The sequence below is a fragment of the Sebastes umbrosus genome, chromosome 6 (assembly GCF_015220745.1).
Source record: "Sebastes umbrosus isolate fSebUmb1 chromosome 6, fSebUmb1.pri, whole genome shotgun sequence".
Classification (NCBI taxonomy): Eukaryota; Metazoa; Chordata; class Actinopteri; order Perciformes; family Sebastidae; genus Sebastes; species Sebastes umbrosus.
This window is the reverse complement of record NC_051274.1, coordinates 3,093,183-3,109,964: the sequence shown is the minus strand read 5'-3', so window position 1 is coordinate 3,109,964 and position 16,782 is coordinate 3,093,183. Positions and strand designations below refer to the sequence as shown.

The 16,782-nt window shown below is 42.3% G+C and overlaps 1 protein-coding gene across 1 annotated transcript in view; it reads left to right on the top strand.

The window, feature by feature from the left end:
- Positions 1-16,782, top strand: part of agrn (agrin) — a 362,262-nt gene that overhangs the window by 279,757 nt on the left and 65,723 nt on the right. The window contains 7 exon segments of the mRNA XM_037773939.1: positions 3,220-3,362; positions 5,054-5,159; positions 9,637-9,756; positions 10,308-10,472; positions 12,941-13,084; positions 15,953-16,077; positions 16,213-16,318. Coding sequence (XP_037629867.1) covers positions 3,220-3,362; positions 5,054-5,159; positions 9,637-9,756; positions 10,308-10,472; positions 12,941-13,084; positions 15,953-16,077; positions 16,213-16,318 — 909 coding nt within the window.

The following is a 16,782-nucleotide window of genomic DNA, read 5'->3' as shown; positions in this document are numbered from 1 at the left end:
TAGATGTCCAAGTTGACATTCGCACAGGTCATGTTATCAGAGGTATCATAATGACATGGGTCGCCAATGTAGACACGACTAATCTGGTGGACAATGATCGATAGGCTGCATCTCACACACATTTTCTTTAGCGATATCCGATCCAGCTATTTGAGTCAGTATATCAGCCCGATATCCGATCTGGTATCGGTATCTGTGCATCCTTAATTATTTGGGATAGTCAAAACTGAATTACAGATGTCTGCAATTGTCAAATAGGATGTGTGACAAGTCGAGTGGCGTTTTCAGTTACATCATTGCAGATATCTGAAATACAGATATCTCTAACTGTTGTCTTGACTAGTCAGAATGACGTTATAGATATCTTGAATACAAATTCTGATTAGTCACAATGTAATTACGACTAGTTAAAGATTCCGTTGTTGATATCTCTAATGATTAATAATCTAATAATTCATTCCGGATAGTCAAGCTTAGAGCTAATAAATGTTAAAACAGCTTCCCCCAGGCTGCATCTCACACACATTTCCTCCTCTCTATCCTCTATTATTCACCTTCTTCTTCTGTTTTTTCATTAACACACACTTCTACGAGAGCATTGACGATAGCACTTCCTCCGTCACTTCTCCATTTTTCATTATTTACACTGCCAAATCCTTGTAAACGTTTTTTTCTTTTTTCCCTCTCTGTCTTCCCTGGACATCATTCTTTTGCTATTCATTTCTTTTCTTCCCTCCGCCGCTGAATCCTGTCTTCTTAATGGAGCTCCCTCGGCTAAATAGACTCTCGTTTTCTGACATGATTGACTAAAAAGGAACGGATGGGCAGCGCAGAGAGAATAGCTGATGCAGCCATCTTAGCTGGGGATGTATTAATTGAAAGGTTCACAGGCGGCGCGGGTGGCGGGCGCATCAAAGAGCAACAGCTAATTAGGACCCCCTTCGTCCTTCACTTTTATTTATTCCATTCTAATGTCTTTACCTCTTTTATTTATTTATCTAGTCTCTGCACGGGGGTGCCTGAGCGGAATATGAATTGGCTACTCCCGCATTTCCATTTTATTGTGTCGTGCTGAGCTGGCGTGCACAGATACAGGTAGCCTCCGCTCTTATTGTTCCTCTTTCTGATCTGTTCCGGAGTCAGCTGATGACATCTGAAGTACCCTTCAGATACCTGCGATAATGTCACTGGCAGTTGAAAAGCCATTAGCCTGCGCATTAGCCCCGTCACAAAATGTTATGTTTAACTGGGGCTGTGGCTCGCAATCGATAAGCAGCTACAACAGCAAAATCAAGCAAAAGGATTCGGGTCGGAGGTTCCGCCGCCTTCAAATGGAGACAGAGCGAGTCCTTAACAAGTCCTGATGCTTGTGGGGGGGATGTGGCCTCTACACAAAGCTCCAGCTCCTCTGGTGTATCCACCGCTAATGAAGTGAAGGCCCCTCCACTGTATCGACCACTCAAAGCTGTCACAGCCCATTGCTGATGACCCATATCAAAGACCGGCCCCGCCCCTGCACTCTGACCTGCTCCGTAATCTACTTTAGAAGATGGGTTATGCTAAGTGGCACTTCCATCGCTGCCACATTGATTTCACCATTAGAGGTGAAGCATCAATACAGTTGAATGAGCCCTAAAAGAAGACAGGAAGAGGAAAGAACGCTTCGATTACCTGATGTGTTTTTTTTTGTTTCTCGTCTCCACTGGGAGCTTTTAGTTGGACGGCGTTCCTTTTTTTTTTTTTTGAATAACAAATTTGTTTCAGATGAACTTTCTGCCAGCCCACGGGGTGCCTCTCGCTCCGTCTGACATTCTCTCTATCTTTGGCGCTGATGCTTTCATTCCCTGCTTCCGCACACGTTCACCTAATCTCCCTCAGGAGTTCCACTCTAGGTGAAATTTGCAACTTCAAAAGCCGGATCCTCCCCCTCTCTTCGCCCGCGCTCTGCAACAGCCTCCCATTTGTTTTTCATAAATGAAACTCCAAACGGTCCCGCCGGTTACATTTTTTTTTCCCTCTCCTTCATGTACGGATTGCTTACCTTGTGCTAAAGTTTGTTCAACACTGACAACAGTTTTGGACAATGATAGTGGGACACGGTTTGGTCTCGCTACCTCTTTTAGACCGTACCTACTGCGATCCAGAAAAGTGCACTTCTCTTATATTACAAAAATAGTTCACAAAAATATGTTTCTGAAAACACTTTACGTGAGAAATAAGCGATGCAGTTGCTAAATCCGTCTTATTTCGGATTGACAAGGGGTAGTTTAAAGGTTTCTCGGGCGTTTCCAGAGGCGGCGAGTCACACCGGATGCCCCTGATTTGCATAAAGTAGCCTGGATGTCAACTTTATGCAAATAAGGAGCGGCCAACGTGACACCCCATCTCTCGAATCGCGCCGCCACGCTACCAGAATGCATTGCACAGCTGCTTACATAGACAATGAATGGGAAACATGGAAAGGACGGACACTGTGGACATATACCATTAGCCCTGTAAGCGGAGCTGAAATTAAAGGCGAGCGCACGTGACGTTACATCTGTTAGATTTTCCCGGAAAATCGTCCTGCATTCTTCACATTAAAAGCGGTCTACAGGCTGATAGAGGAAACACAGAAAGTCGCAGAAGGTCTCATTTTTTATGTTAGGTTACAACCTGTTCACACATTGGCAATAAAAAAACTATTAAAACACATCCATACGTGTACAAACTCACTCCCAGCCCTTTAAAGAGTTGCCGGGACAACTTTCTTTAAAGTTTTTTGGCGATAATTAGATTTTGCAGAGCACTTTGCAATTAGTTGTGTTCTCATATCAGGAAGCAGGCACCCATAAAGCGGGCCTCGCCACAGATTCTCTCTGCACACTTGGAGGCCAGCGTTAATACTTCCCTCCCCTTTTTGTCTCTGATTTAATTGAAATGAAAAGGATGCCTCGCTGGTGGTGCCGAGATGTTGTGTCTAATTTATTTAGTCAATCTCTCTCCCTCACTCCAGTCGGTCATTATCTTGTACTACCAGCAGCGCCTTCGGTTCCCTCTCCCCACCACCAGCGTGAGGGAAATGTAAATCATCTGTTAACTTTGTTATGTTCCTGATGTTTAAATGTAGCCTGAACTTAAAGAGGGATGAAAGTAGGACATTGTTTCCACTGATGCACTGATAAAGGGTGTGTTTGTATGTTTTATTAATGTGTATTTCTGGTTGTGTTTCTAATGCAGACTGTGGCTCAGGAGGGTCAGGCTCAGGCGCGGAGAGCTGCGAACAGGACCGCTGTCGCATGTTCGGAGGCTCATGGGACGAGGACGCAGAGGACGACCGCTGCGTCTGCGACTTCACCTGCCAAAGTGTTCCCAATAACCCGGTATGTGGTTTAATCCTTAAAACACATTTAATGCAAAAAAAACTTTTTTCTCAGAGTCCTAACTCATTCTAATTGAAACACACAAACATCAGACATGTGAGAGCTGCATCTCTACAGATCATCAAGGATAAATGCACATCACTTATATTAAAAAAGCACTCCTTATAATTTTTTGCCTCTTAAACATAATTAGTTTTTTCAATATCAAAAGCAATCCAGGTGATAGTACTGTACATTCGTGGTTACAATGCAAACATTAACTGCTTTTTTTAGTGCAAATTAGCCAAAATTTACAAAAGATTTTAAAAAAAATATTCACCTTGACAAGATTATACTAAATCACCCAAAGCATTCTGGACCCTTGTGGCAAAAAACTAATTTCAAATTGAAGTCAGAAAAAGTGTGACAAAAAATGAGCTTTGTTCTCATGTCTCTGAAACACTGACACTGCTCTGTGTCATTCAAATGCAGATATATTTCATGTGTACCTGTCTACCTGTCTACCTGTGCACCTGTGGACATACAGGCAAACACATCCAAACCATTTAAAGTTGCATAAAATGTTTTTTAGGGCTGTCAATCGATTAAAATATTTCATCGTGATTAGTGACATGATTGTCCATAGTTACTCGTGATTAATCGCAAATTAATCACACATTTTTTTAAATATATATATATATATATATATATATATATATATATCTGTTCAAAATATACCTTAAAGGGAGAGTTTTTAATATTGTTATCAACATGAAGTGGGCAAATTTGCTAGCTTTATGCAAATGTATGTATTTATTTATTACTAGAAATCAGTTACCAACACAAAACAATGACAGATATTGTCCAGAAACCCTCACAGGTACTGCATTTAGCATAAAAAATATGCTCAAATCATAACATGGCAAACTGCAGCCCAACAGACAACAACAGCTGTCAGTGTGCTGACTTGACTATGACTTGCCCCAAACTGCATGTGATTATCATAAAGTGGGCATGTCTGTAAAGGGGAGACTCGTGGGTACCCATAGAACCCATTTTCATTCACATATCTTGAGGTCAGAGGTCAAGGGACCCCTTTGAAAATGGCCATTCCAGTTTGTTCTCGCCAAAATTTAGCACAAGTTTGGAGCGTTATTTAACCTCCTTGGTGACAAGCTAGTATGACATGGTTTGTACCAATGGATTCCTTAGGTTTTTCTTATTTCATTTTACATTTAACAACCTAAAAATCGCAAGTTGCGTCAATGCGTTTGAGAAATTAGTGGCGTTAAGAAGAATTTGCATTAACCTGTTATTATCACGTTAACTTTGACAGCCCTTGTTTTTTTGTTTTTTGTTTTTTCATTAATAACAGTCCTATGACATATATTGTACAACTCACATATCAACTGATAGCACTTCTGAGTAGTCTAACTTGTTCTGAAATAACAATGTAGGGCATTTGACAAAAAAAAGAGGTCCACTTGCGTGTTTTTTCCCAGAGCTTTCAGCCACATTTCAAGTTCTTCATCAGTGTCAGTTTGCTTTGTTGTCGTGGATGTGGCTCAGTTGTCATCACATGACCTAAGTGTGGTGATTTGGTCACATGACAACAGGTGGTTGTCGAAATAACTGTGGTACTTAGGTGAAAGTGGTGACAACTGAGCAAGAAGAAGACATTTTTTCCTCAACTTCCTTTGATTGTTTTGCAGGTTTGTGGCTCCGATGGGAAAAACTACAAGAACGAGTGCCAGCTGAAGAAGGCCAGATGTGAAAAACAAGAGCACTTGTTGATTCAGAATCAGGGACCCTGTGCAGGTCGGTACATTACACCACTCACAGTTAATGTCATTACAGTGCGCAGAAGCACCCTCACCAAGACTCATTGTCATTGACATCCCATTTCTGCATTCATTCCATCCATTGATTGGGAGTAATAGTCTGTGGCTGGAATATCAGTGTGACGGCGCTGCTGTTTGTGTCTCTGCAGTGTGACCGCTGTAGCCATTAGGTCAAGGTTAAATACCATTTGTAGGGATGGGAACCGAAACCTGGTATACGGTTTTCAAGACCGTAGCGTCGATAAGCTCCGACGTTAACAGTTTATTGGAGAAATTAAGAAAATTGATCTCCTATATATTTAGGCTCTCAGAAAATTCTGTTTCTAATCTGTAATAAGATTGAAATATTCGTCAATGATGCATATTCCAATCCAGAGGAGAGATCTCTCTCTCAGCCTGGCGTCTGTGTGCATCTCTCTCCCACACACACACACACACACACACACACACACACACACACAGAGACCGGAGAGCCTGCTCTTAGCAACAACGGCGGAGAGCACAAAACGGTCCAAAGTGTGGTTATACTTCAGTCGAGTCGATGCAGACAATGCTCGCTGCCAAAAGTGCAATCTGTCAAAACATCTATTCAAAGTGCATCAGATACAGGTGGAGAAATGCACGGTTTTTAACAGACTATAGTGCACCATCCACCTCAGGGATGTTATGTTATATACGCTAGCAGCCTAGAGCCCACACAGAGTTAACTAAATTATACAAACATGGGATTAATGATTGAAAGTAACCATTAGCCAGCTGATTGTTAAGCTATAGCCTAACTATATTCATGAATTCCACCTGAAATTATCAGAGCATTTCTAGATCTCGTTTGAGAGCGCTCAGAGCATCCTCTTAGGACACTCGACTTTTTTTGTTTAAGCCAAAGACGAGCCCAAAGCCTGTTCACGATTGTAGCTAGTGGGAGGATGACTGAATGAGTGTCCTAGCTATATATAGTGAAATGCCTTCACCCCTTAACAACAGTGGAGTCCGGGGGCTTTAGGTAACAGTCTGTCTGTATATCTCCCGATACTATCATGATACTCGGGTGCCGATTCAATATGTATTGCGCTTTTTAAGTATTGCGATTCTACAAGTATCGTGGTTCGATATTACAATTTATTGCGATTTATGTTAACTTTTCTAACACTAAAAGTTGAATCATACACTAGGGACTTTTACTTTGAAAAATATCTAAGTTGATCCGGTAAAAATGTTTGATTTTTAGCATGTATGTAGTCAGAGATATCCTGAAGTCAAATATATCCTTCATTGTCGGGCATTATATATTCATATATCGTTCCAGCAACCCAAAAATCAAAGAATATGGACATTTCCCTCACAAATTAGTGCTATTTTATTTTTAATTTATAAGAGACATTTAATGTTTTATACTTCCGGTAAATATAATCCAATCAATCTTATATCCATATATGTATTTTGTATATACAGTTTCCTTTGTTAACACCTTATTTTGAAAACCAGACGTAGTCACAGGTGTGTACGTGTATTCCGCTAACTTCTCCAAGTCCGTCTCTAGCTCTCCCGTCAGCTCCGTTCTCTTTAAACATCCATGGTCAGCTCCGTCAGCGCTGTTTGAATACATACATGTAAATGTCAGTATATGGGTGCTTATGGAACGTTTCCTGTCCATAACAGAGTTAGCATGCAGCTTTAGCCATAGCTCGGCTTTTCCTGCAATGTGTGAAACCCAAAGTGTTTCCATCCTTTACTGGATGTGTTGTGTTTACCACGCTGGATTTAAAATGTGATATGACGTCACGTTACTCAGACTACAACAATAAAAGCGGTAACTTCCTTCTACCTCGGCATAGACTCAAACAAAGCAGACATATCGATTCTGGCATTAAAAAAATCGATTTCAAAATCGTAAAAAAAAAAAAAAAAACGCGATACCTCGATGAATTGTTTTTTTTTCCTACCCCTAGTATTTATTGAGTTGTATGTAATTTTTTAGGCTATATTAGTATAAAAGGCTCTTATGTTAGCCTAATTGCTCCATTATACAATACACAATAATTAAATAATGACAATTCAACACATGAAAATTAAATTTATATATATATTCTTTAATTTTTTTTTCTCTTAAAAAACAACAAAAGAACCATTAAGAGTACCGTCAAAGCGTCAGAGTACCGATAAGCAGTATCGGTAAGAGTAGTTGTACTGCTCAAATCTTAACAATACCCGTCCCTAACGATGAGTGTATTTGTGTAAGTTGCTCAGGGAAGTTTGTCTCAACGCACTCGTGACTTTTCAGCACGCTCTCGTTTCATATCTGGAAAGTGACCGTTCCCTCGGGGGCTGGCTAGGGTTCAGAGATAAGAATCTTTCTCATGCGCGGGCTCATGTACGGATCGAGCTGATAGCAATAATGATTCACTTTTCCTGCCCAGACGTTCTGACAATTCAAAACCATTAAACCTTTTTCTCACGAGCTAGCGTCTTAACCCCTCGGGATACCGCTTTACCCCACTTAACTTTAATATCCAAACCCCTCTCTTTGCATGTAAATGAATGTCATTTATCAGCCGGGATAGTTGTCAGATCAGTGGCTGAGTAACAAAGGTTAGCCTTCGTCTTCCTCTCCGCGGACATGTTAAATGAAGAGCTTTTTGCCGGGGAGCAGAGCAAAAGGCACTTAAGGGATTTGGTGTGATCATTCCGGCCTGTTTGATTCCCCGTGGGTCTAAAATAGAGGAGGATGGAGAGGGCTGGGAGAAAGAGGGAGCTGCCAGTGTTTTTCACACATATCCCTGCAGATTCTTCTCCATCCTAAGCTGGCCTCCTTGGGCACTGACTGTCACGCCTCTCTACCATCCTTGGATAATCAATCCCTTTTTTTTTTGAAGGGCTCTCTATGGGTACGAGAGCTCTGGGCTCTCCTCTCCTATTGGCAAATGGCAAAAAAAAACTCAGATCTTGGGGAATTTCACTGCCCTCCACATTAGCTATGTAAGGAGAAACTTCATTTGACCTCAACTCTCGAAACTTATCAAAACACACCAGCTCTCAGTAACGGAGCATGAAAGCAACCTTGTTTTTTTTGTTTTTTTTAGAGGTTCTGACGAAGAAAAAAACTTTTGCATATGGTGTCAACAGTGTCATCTGCTGCATACACTTTTTGTAAAGTTTGCCTCTCATAGCATTTCAAACCATCCTTTGTAGCTGCCTGAAAACTCCAATCTGGGTCAGGGATTTCTGTAAATCCAAAAGAAATACATACTAGAGACAAGCAAACACATACAAATGTGCCCTTGCGGGAATATAAGAGACTATCACTGCAGCGGAGAAAGCGCAGCAGCAGACCTTCAAAATGTTACGGGGTAATATTGCACGTCGCAGCGAGCCGCATTGTGCCGGACAATGGCCACTGAAGAGGAAAAACCCCTTGAAGGGTGGAAGAACATATGAAATTAAAAGTTTCCCTTGTCCTAATAGGCTCAGTACAGATAGCCGAATGGAGCGGCGGAAAGTGGCAAGTTAAATGAACTGTGTCCGGAGCCCATCTCTGGAGTGGGAAAGCACTGGAAAAAGAGCAAGCCGAGTCATCACCATTAGGCCGAGGCTCATATCCACACCAGTAACAGTGTGATTTATGGGCCCCGCATCTCCAGCCTCCAAACTCCAAATGAGCAACACAAGAAAAAGAGGGGAATAGAGAGGGAGAGAGAGAGAGAAGAAAGATAAAAGAGGGAGTGGAGGATTTCTGCTTTCTATCGCTACAACTTTACTTTTCACTCCAAAGCCTGGAGAGAATTTAACCAGCGATATTTCTGCCTCGGCCGTTAAACAAACCCTCTTTTCCTCCCACTGTATGTTTTGTTGTCCTCTTCCGATTTTCTGGAGAAGCGCCAGGTTTTTCGGGAACATATTTGTTTTGTGTTTTGTTGAATGTACTTCTTTATTCGGAGCTGTCACACAAGTTTGAAGGCTGGCGCATCCGCAGACAAAAGGAGCTCTCCGCGCGCCGAGCGCAGCCACAAACTGCTTGGCACATTCCTTCACATTATGCAGCAGGCTTCCTTTTTTTTCTGGAAGGTTGTAGGGCAGCAGTGCAATTCCGTAATATTAGACAAGAACAAATGAAGAGAACATGCCTCCTCGTAGGTGGTAAATGTCAGCTTGTGCGCATTCGCCAGCGACGCCATTGTTTGTTTTCACTGGAGGTAATAGCATCATTTTCCCCCTGATTTTGAGCCATTGTGGAGGAAGTAGCAAATAGAATTGTTATCTTGAAGCCGGCTGCCAGCCTCTCCACCTCTGCCCCTCGAGCCAATCTCATTGTTGGCAAAAAAGTTCCATGCTGCTCGGAGATTGTGTTGTCTAATTCCCCCCCACCACCACCCACCGTAATCACTTAAATGTTGGTGTTTCTTTTCTCTCTCTCCTTGTGCTATCCCTCCCTCCCTTTTCTCTTCCTACCTCATCAGTGATTTCAGCCACATCTCTGCCCGAGCTGACGGCACCGAAGCACTGCAGTCTGTCTGTGTACGGCTGCTGCCACGACAACGTGACGGCTGCCCTAGGAGTCGGACTGGCTGGATGTCCCAGTAAGTCCTCTACTACGCCCCTGCTGACCCCTTAGATGTGTCCTGAGTTTGTTGTGTGCACACACACAAGAAAAAAAGATACTATCAGGCTATTTCAGCATATGGGACTTATTGTCCTTGACTGCAATTACGCTCCCAAAGTTGCAGCGCTGGAAACGTTTCATCTTAATCCAAGGAATAATTATGATAATGCTGCACCATATCAACAGCAAAAATCTCTTCATCTGATGATCTTGACGAATGATAGCACACAGATGGGGGAGAAAATGCTGCATCAAGCCGTTAGCTGGGGGATACAGTATGGGTGGAGAAAATGCAGACTTTGAATTATGGATTTACGGAGATTTAGTAACGTGGAAACTCACCTAAGCACACTTTATCCACCTTTTTTATTTGTGCCAACATTTGAGCCTAGTGTGAATCTTTAATACAGAATATCCGTCATACTAAGCAGTATTCAGATGTAAGTTATGTGATGATAAGTTAGAAAAGCACAAAGTATGAGATAAGATGTGTTGCAGAGTTAAAAGTGACATCCGTGTTCTCCTCAGGTACCTGTCAGTGTAACGTCTACGGCTCCTACAAGGGGACGTGTGATCCGGCCTCCGGCCAGTGCTCCTGTAAGCCGGGTGTCGGCGGACAGAAGTGTGACCGCTGCGAGCCGGGCTTCTGGAACTTCCGTGGCATCGTGACAGAGAACATGAGCGGCTGCACGCGTAAGGAATTCATATCTGTGCTCGTTGAGCAAATGTACTTGTACTGTACCGTTACACGTTGGAGCAGTGATTTGTTGCAATGCTGGTCACTTGGCGTTCCTTCACCAGATTTCACGATGGCAGCGGCGTCACAAACTTTCTAATTTTACAGCTAAACCGTGCACTACGAGATGATTCTGGAAACATTTGAGGAGAGAAATAGGCATTAATGTAACATAATATTGATTCATATTTGATCAGCGCTGCCTAGTTTGACCGTTTGGTTGGAGTTCGCGAATGATTAACAGCCGGCTCTCATAGACAGCAGATGGACAGCAGACCTCAGATCAGCTCTTACTGCTTGTTTTCCTCCGGTCTGTGAAATCTTGCAAATGCTGTTAGGAGCACCGGAGGACACAGAGGCACATGATTTTTTTCAGGTTTTCATGTACTACTGTCACGATATAGCGACCGTTTTATAAAAATAACTTTTTTTTAATCATATTTGCTCCAATCTTGCCTACTTCGGCTTAAATCCTTCTTTCCATAAAGGGTCAGTTCACACAAATTCCCCACCTATCCAACTTTTTCAGTCTCGTTCAGTTAGCGATACCTGGGCTTTGGGTATTGGACAATTCCTTTATATAAGCTGCATGCCTCACTGTGAGGAAGTGACTGGGATCATTATTTTATGTGTAAGACAACATCAAACTTGACTTCACATTGCGTTCCTAACTTTGTAAAACAAAATGTAACAAATAAATACATAGATATACATTTACTGAATTGTTATTTATTACTAAAATTATAAATATTACACCAGCAACTTGGTAAAACAAATATTCAAAATTTACCTTTTTAATGCAGCAACAAATTGGTCAAACTTAAACAGGAATTAATATTCCGGTATATAATGTATAAAGTATATAAACATAGAATTGAATTTAATAGATCGGCCCTATTGTCACAAATATCCGATCCAGCTATTTGAGTCAGTATCGGCCCGATATCCGATCCGGTATCGGTGCATCCCTGATCTCAAGTGGCTGAGTGGTTGTGTTTTATTTGGTTTTGAGATACTCGTCTCTGAGATTTCTGCTGTGACTTCAACAGTCAAGTCAATTATAATTATTATTATTTCTATAGTCCAATATAGCCCAAAGTCACAAGTCACACATTTTGCTTCAGAGGGCTTTACAATCAACAAAAAAAGGGACAAACGTCATGAAGAACAACGGAGGAGAGATCCCTCTTCCTGGACAAACTTACACGCTACAGATGTCTGTACTGTAAGAGCTTCAGGTAGAATGTAAGCGTTTTTAAATTGAAGAATATGACTCTATTGGCGGTTAATTAGTTTATTTTAATTGGTCATCAAAGCATTGAACAATGACATTCTCCCTGTAGGCAGTTTTCATTGGAACTACTTTCCAACAAAGAAATAGTCCCTTTTATAACTTACGACAGTGTGTATCTATAGTAACAAGGGGAACCTGGTTCTGGATAAAATATGTTCTACTGTAGTTTTTAAAACTCTTTTTTTTTCACAAAACTCAATTCCATTCACCTCATTGTGTTTGGATGAAGTCCAAAAAGCTTTTGAGACAGATATCTCAAAACCCAGACAAATGAAACCAAATGTACACAGCTAGATTCCACTGGAGGTAAGAGAGAAAATATATTTATCAGCAGTAGCGGGAAAATAAATTTCTCACTGAATTGATAGCACTGAGCCAACTCTAAGAGTATTCACTTTTAAGATAAATATCTTTGAATTCAGGGTAGACAGTAAATAACCTACTAGAGTAGCTAAACTACCTACATTTAATATAAAGCTTAACTCTTTGACATTTTATAGAATCTGTGTCCTTTAGTCCTGTCAAAACTGTATTGAGTGAACTGTTTTGTATTCGGTGGAGATCAGGGTCAGGACCTCTTGTTTGTCTCGCTGTAATGTAATATGGTGACCGGCTCGTGTCCTGCCGCTGAGGTATCGTAGGACATACCCTCCCGACGCCACGGAGCATTTTCAGAGAACAGCAGGACGCGTGCGGGCGCGTCACCTGTGGCCTGACCTTAACAAGGTTTACCCACAGCAAGCAGACAGCACACTGACTGCACACCAATACCACATCCAGCAGGAGAGGAGGAAAAAAAAAATACACATCATTGATTCCAGGAACATGATGGGGTTGATGTCCTTCCCTGGGGTTGTTTCTTCAGTTTCGGTTACGCACTCCTCCTCCTCCTCCTCCTCCTCTCCTCCTCCCTCTGTGGCCCCTAAGGCTGTGTGAACTATTCCCAACCCTTGACTCTAAGACATAGATATATCTGAAGTGAAGTTCAGAGGCGAAGCTTGCCTCAACCACACTGTGTACACTATATAAACTAAGCTATTCTTATCCCTCGTCCTCTCATTGTCCCTAATTGACACTTGTTTTCTCATCAATCTTTCTCTTCCTTTTCCTTCCTCTACGTCTCCATGGCAGCGTGCAATTGCGACGCCACGGGCTCGGTCCGCGACGACTGCGAGCAGATGTCGGGTCTGTGTTCCTGCAAGACGGGAGTGAAGGGCATGAAGTGCAACGTGTGTCCAGATGGAAGCAAGATGGGCATGAATGGCTGCGACAAAGGTGATAAGAGAGAGTACCACGACAACCGGTGGAGCGTTAATAAACCACATAAACACACACACACACACACACACACACACACGTTTGTTCTCTCTCGTCGTCCCAGCTTCTGTCGATCATTCTGAAGCGTTTGTCTGTCACTCGTCTGATCCGCGGATCAGCCACTTCTTTCTCCGTCTGCTCTTCACATCCATCTGGTTTATTGGCTCAGGGAGGAAGTGGCTGCAGGGCAGTTAATCGATAGTGATTTGACACATCGCCCATTGATGTTTCATTTTCTCTGCATCGTACTCCCATTTTGTATGATTCATAATTAGGGCTGTCAAAGTTAGCGCAATAATAATGCAAATTTGCTGTTGAATTGAGGTTGTAGCGGGCTCAGTTTTAAAGCTAGAGTGAAGATACTGGCATCATGTGAAACTACAAAACCTAAGGAATCCATCAGTACCATACATACATATACTAGCTTGTCGCCAAGGAGGCTAAATAACGCTCCAAACTTGCGCTAAATTTTGGCGAGGGAAAAATGTCATGGCCATTTTCAAAGGGGTCCCTTGACCTCTGACCTCCAGATATGTGAATGTAAATGGGTTATATGGGTACCCACGAGTCTCCCCTTTACAGACATGCCCACTTTATGATAATCACATGCAGTTTGGGGCAAGTCATAGTCAAGTCAGCACACTGACACACTGACAGCTGTTGTTGCCTGTTGGGCTGCAGTTTGCCATGTTATGATTTGAGCATATTTTTATGCTAAATGCAGTACCTGTGAGGGTTTCTGGACAATATCTGTCATTGTTTTGTGTTGTTAATTGATTTCCAAAATAAATGTATACATACATTTGCATAAAGCAGCATATTTGCCCACTCCCATGTTGATAACAGTATTAAATACTGGACAAATCTCCCTTTAAGGTACATTTTCGACAGATAAAAAAACATCCGGTAATTGCGATTCAATATTTGAATCCATTGACAGCCCTATTCACAATACTTGTATGTGTATGTTTATACTTCTGGACTATTAATGACTTTGATTAATAATGAAACCAGCCCCAGCGATAGCACGAGCTCAGAAGCCGGTTGAAGGAAAGGTTAGTTCCTGCTGCGGGGGCCCTGCAGCTTCTTGATTAAGATGCACCATCAGATATCGACTGGAAGTCAAACGCTTAATGAAGTCAGCAGTCCCGGCACAGTGGTTGGGCACTCCGCCACACACCCTGCCAGATGAAAAGACAAGGCACTGAGAGGTGGTATAGCACATGAAAGCAGGAGCCGAGGGGATGGGGGGTACTCTGAGCCTCTGTGATGCTGCAACAATGCAAAGACCCCACACTCACAGCCTGGCAGGTGCATGGTGGGCTCCCCGGCCACAGCTCCTGCTGCGGCGACTTCAAGGCTTCAAACGCTGCTTTGGAGTGCTTCGGGAGAAAAAAAAAAAGAGAGCCAAAATATCCTGAGTGCACACCTTTACACAACAGTAAGGCAGTTTGGGCAAAATGCTGTGGTCTGGGAAACCATGAATAATTCACACTTTGTGAAGCACAGGTAACTAGACAATTTGATGATTACATTACTGCTGCACTACTGGGGTTGTAAAGACACTAAAAACAGGTCAGTCACTTAGAAGAGAAAAACCATGCAGAGTAATGAAACACCTGTCCACAACCACTACAGGGTACCAGGATGTGAGGTGTGGGGGGGTTGTGGCTCTGTGCAAGTCTAGCCCAAACTTATGCAATATTTTGGCGAGGAAAAACTGGCATGGCCATATTTAAAGGGGTCCCCTTGACCTCTGATCTCAAGATATGTGAATGAAAATGGGTTCTATGGGTACCCACAAGTCTCCCCTTAACAGACATGCCCACTTTATGATAATCACATGCAGTTTGGGGGCAAGTCATAGTCAAGTCAGCACACTGACACACTGTTGTCACACACAATGTTCAAAAAACACTTCATTTTCCTCGTACGGTCTGCCTGAATATACCTGTATTTACCCTCTGTCTAAACCGCTCTGTTTTAGTGCATTTCAACGGAATGCAACGGAATTGTGTTGCTAGGCAACAGTTTGGGTCCGTTTTTACTTCCTGTCAGCTGATGTTATTTACATCCACTGCAACAGGAAATAAACTGGGACAAATTTAGAATGTTTACGTTTAAAACCGTGTGATGATCTATATATTGTATACTTGTGACATCACAAATGGACAGAAATCCTGACGGCTTGTTTCAAACGCACAATTTCTGAATACGGGCTGTGTGTGTTTCTCCCCATATTGAGCGTTTGATAGTTTCACAGTATTTATAAAGCACTTAAACCTGCTTTATAATATAAAAGACCTGAAAATCTCACTTTTTACAATATGGGACCTTTAAATACTTGACAAATCCCCCTTTACGGTACATTTTGAACGGATAAAATATGTGATTAACTATGGACAATCGTGCAATTAATCACAATTAAATATTATAATCAATTGACAGCCCTAGTGAACATACTGTATGTAATAGTAGCAGTGGGCGTCAAGCAGAACCACGGCAAGAAAGCACAGCCACAGCTGTAATATATCTGTACTATTAATATGTATATGAAGGTGTTACAAACTCAAAAACATTTATTTTTGTTTTATTACTCTTCATATTTCATATGAGAAACTAATCTCATAACTGTTTAACAGGCAGATTTTTTTGCTTACTTAGTAAACCTAACCTAAGCAAAAGTTCTGTAATTAAACATTTAGCTTTAAATATTCATGAAAATGTATCTTTTAATTCAGCTCAGCAGCAGAATTCATAAAGCAGCATGATGATTATGGGACCGTGCAGAATGTGTAACAGCACAAACCCCATGTCTTCCTTTAGGTCCCGAGGCCCCGACTTCATGTAAAGAGTTAACGTGCAGCTTCGGAGCGTCTTGCATCGAGGAGAACGACCAAGCCCACTGCGAGTGCCCCTCGCCTGACTGCGACGAGAAAAACAAAACCAAGGTGGGTCTTTAAAACCTGTCTGCACTTAACAAACAAGTAGTTTACTCCAGAAAGACGCTGTTTCAGTGGCCTGCAGGGAGTTAACATGTGTTCCTCCATCTCCCATCCCTCTCCATCTCTGTCACCGTGGAGCAGGTGTGCGGCTCTGATGGGGTGACCTATGCCGACCAGTGCCAGCTGAGGACCATAGCCTGTAGGCAGGACCAGGACGTTACCGTGCAACACTCTGGACAGTGCACAGGTGAGCCCCGTCGTAGCCTCCATGCATCACGCGTCGCACGGATGGCCAACTGTTGTCAGACCCCCATCAGAAGATAATGAGCAGAGCCGTGGGCCCCCGACATTATCCTCCTCCTCCTGCTGCTGTTTCTCCTCCAAACCCACCTCTCTGTCTCACAAAGTAAAGTCACAGCAACGGGGTTTGCAAATTTACCTGGAACAAGAAAGTACCTAAACATGACAGTGTAAGCAAATATTTAAAGCTGGGGTAGGCAGATTGGAGCAAAATATGATTTTTGTTAGTGACCCGGCCGAGATCAGTCGAGGAAATACCAATACACAGCTAAACAGTACACTACAAGATGTTTCTGACAACATTTGATGTGAGAAATAGGCATTACAGAATATTAATATTAATTCATATTTGACCAGCGCTGCCTAGTTTGATCGGATTTAGTGAATGATTGACAGCCAATAGGAACACTC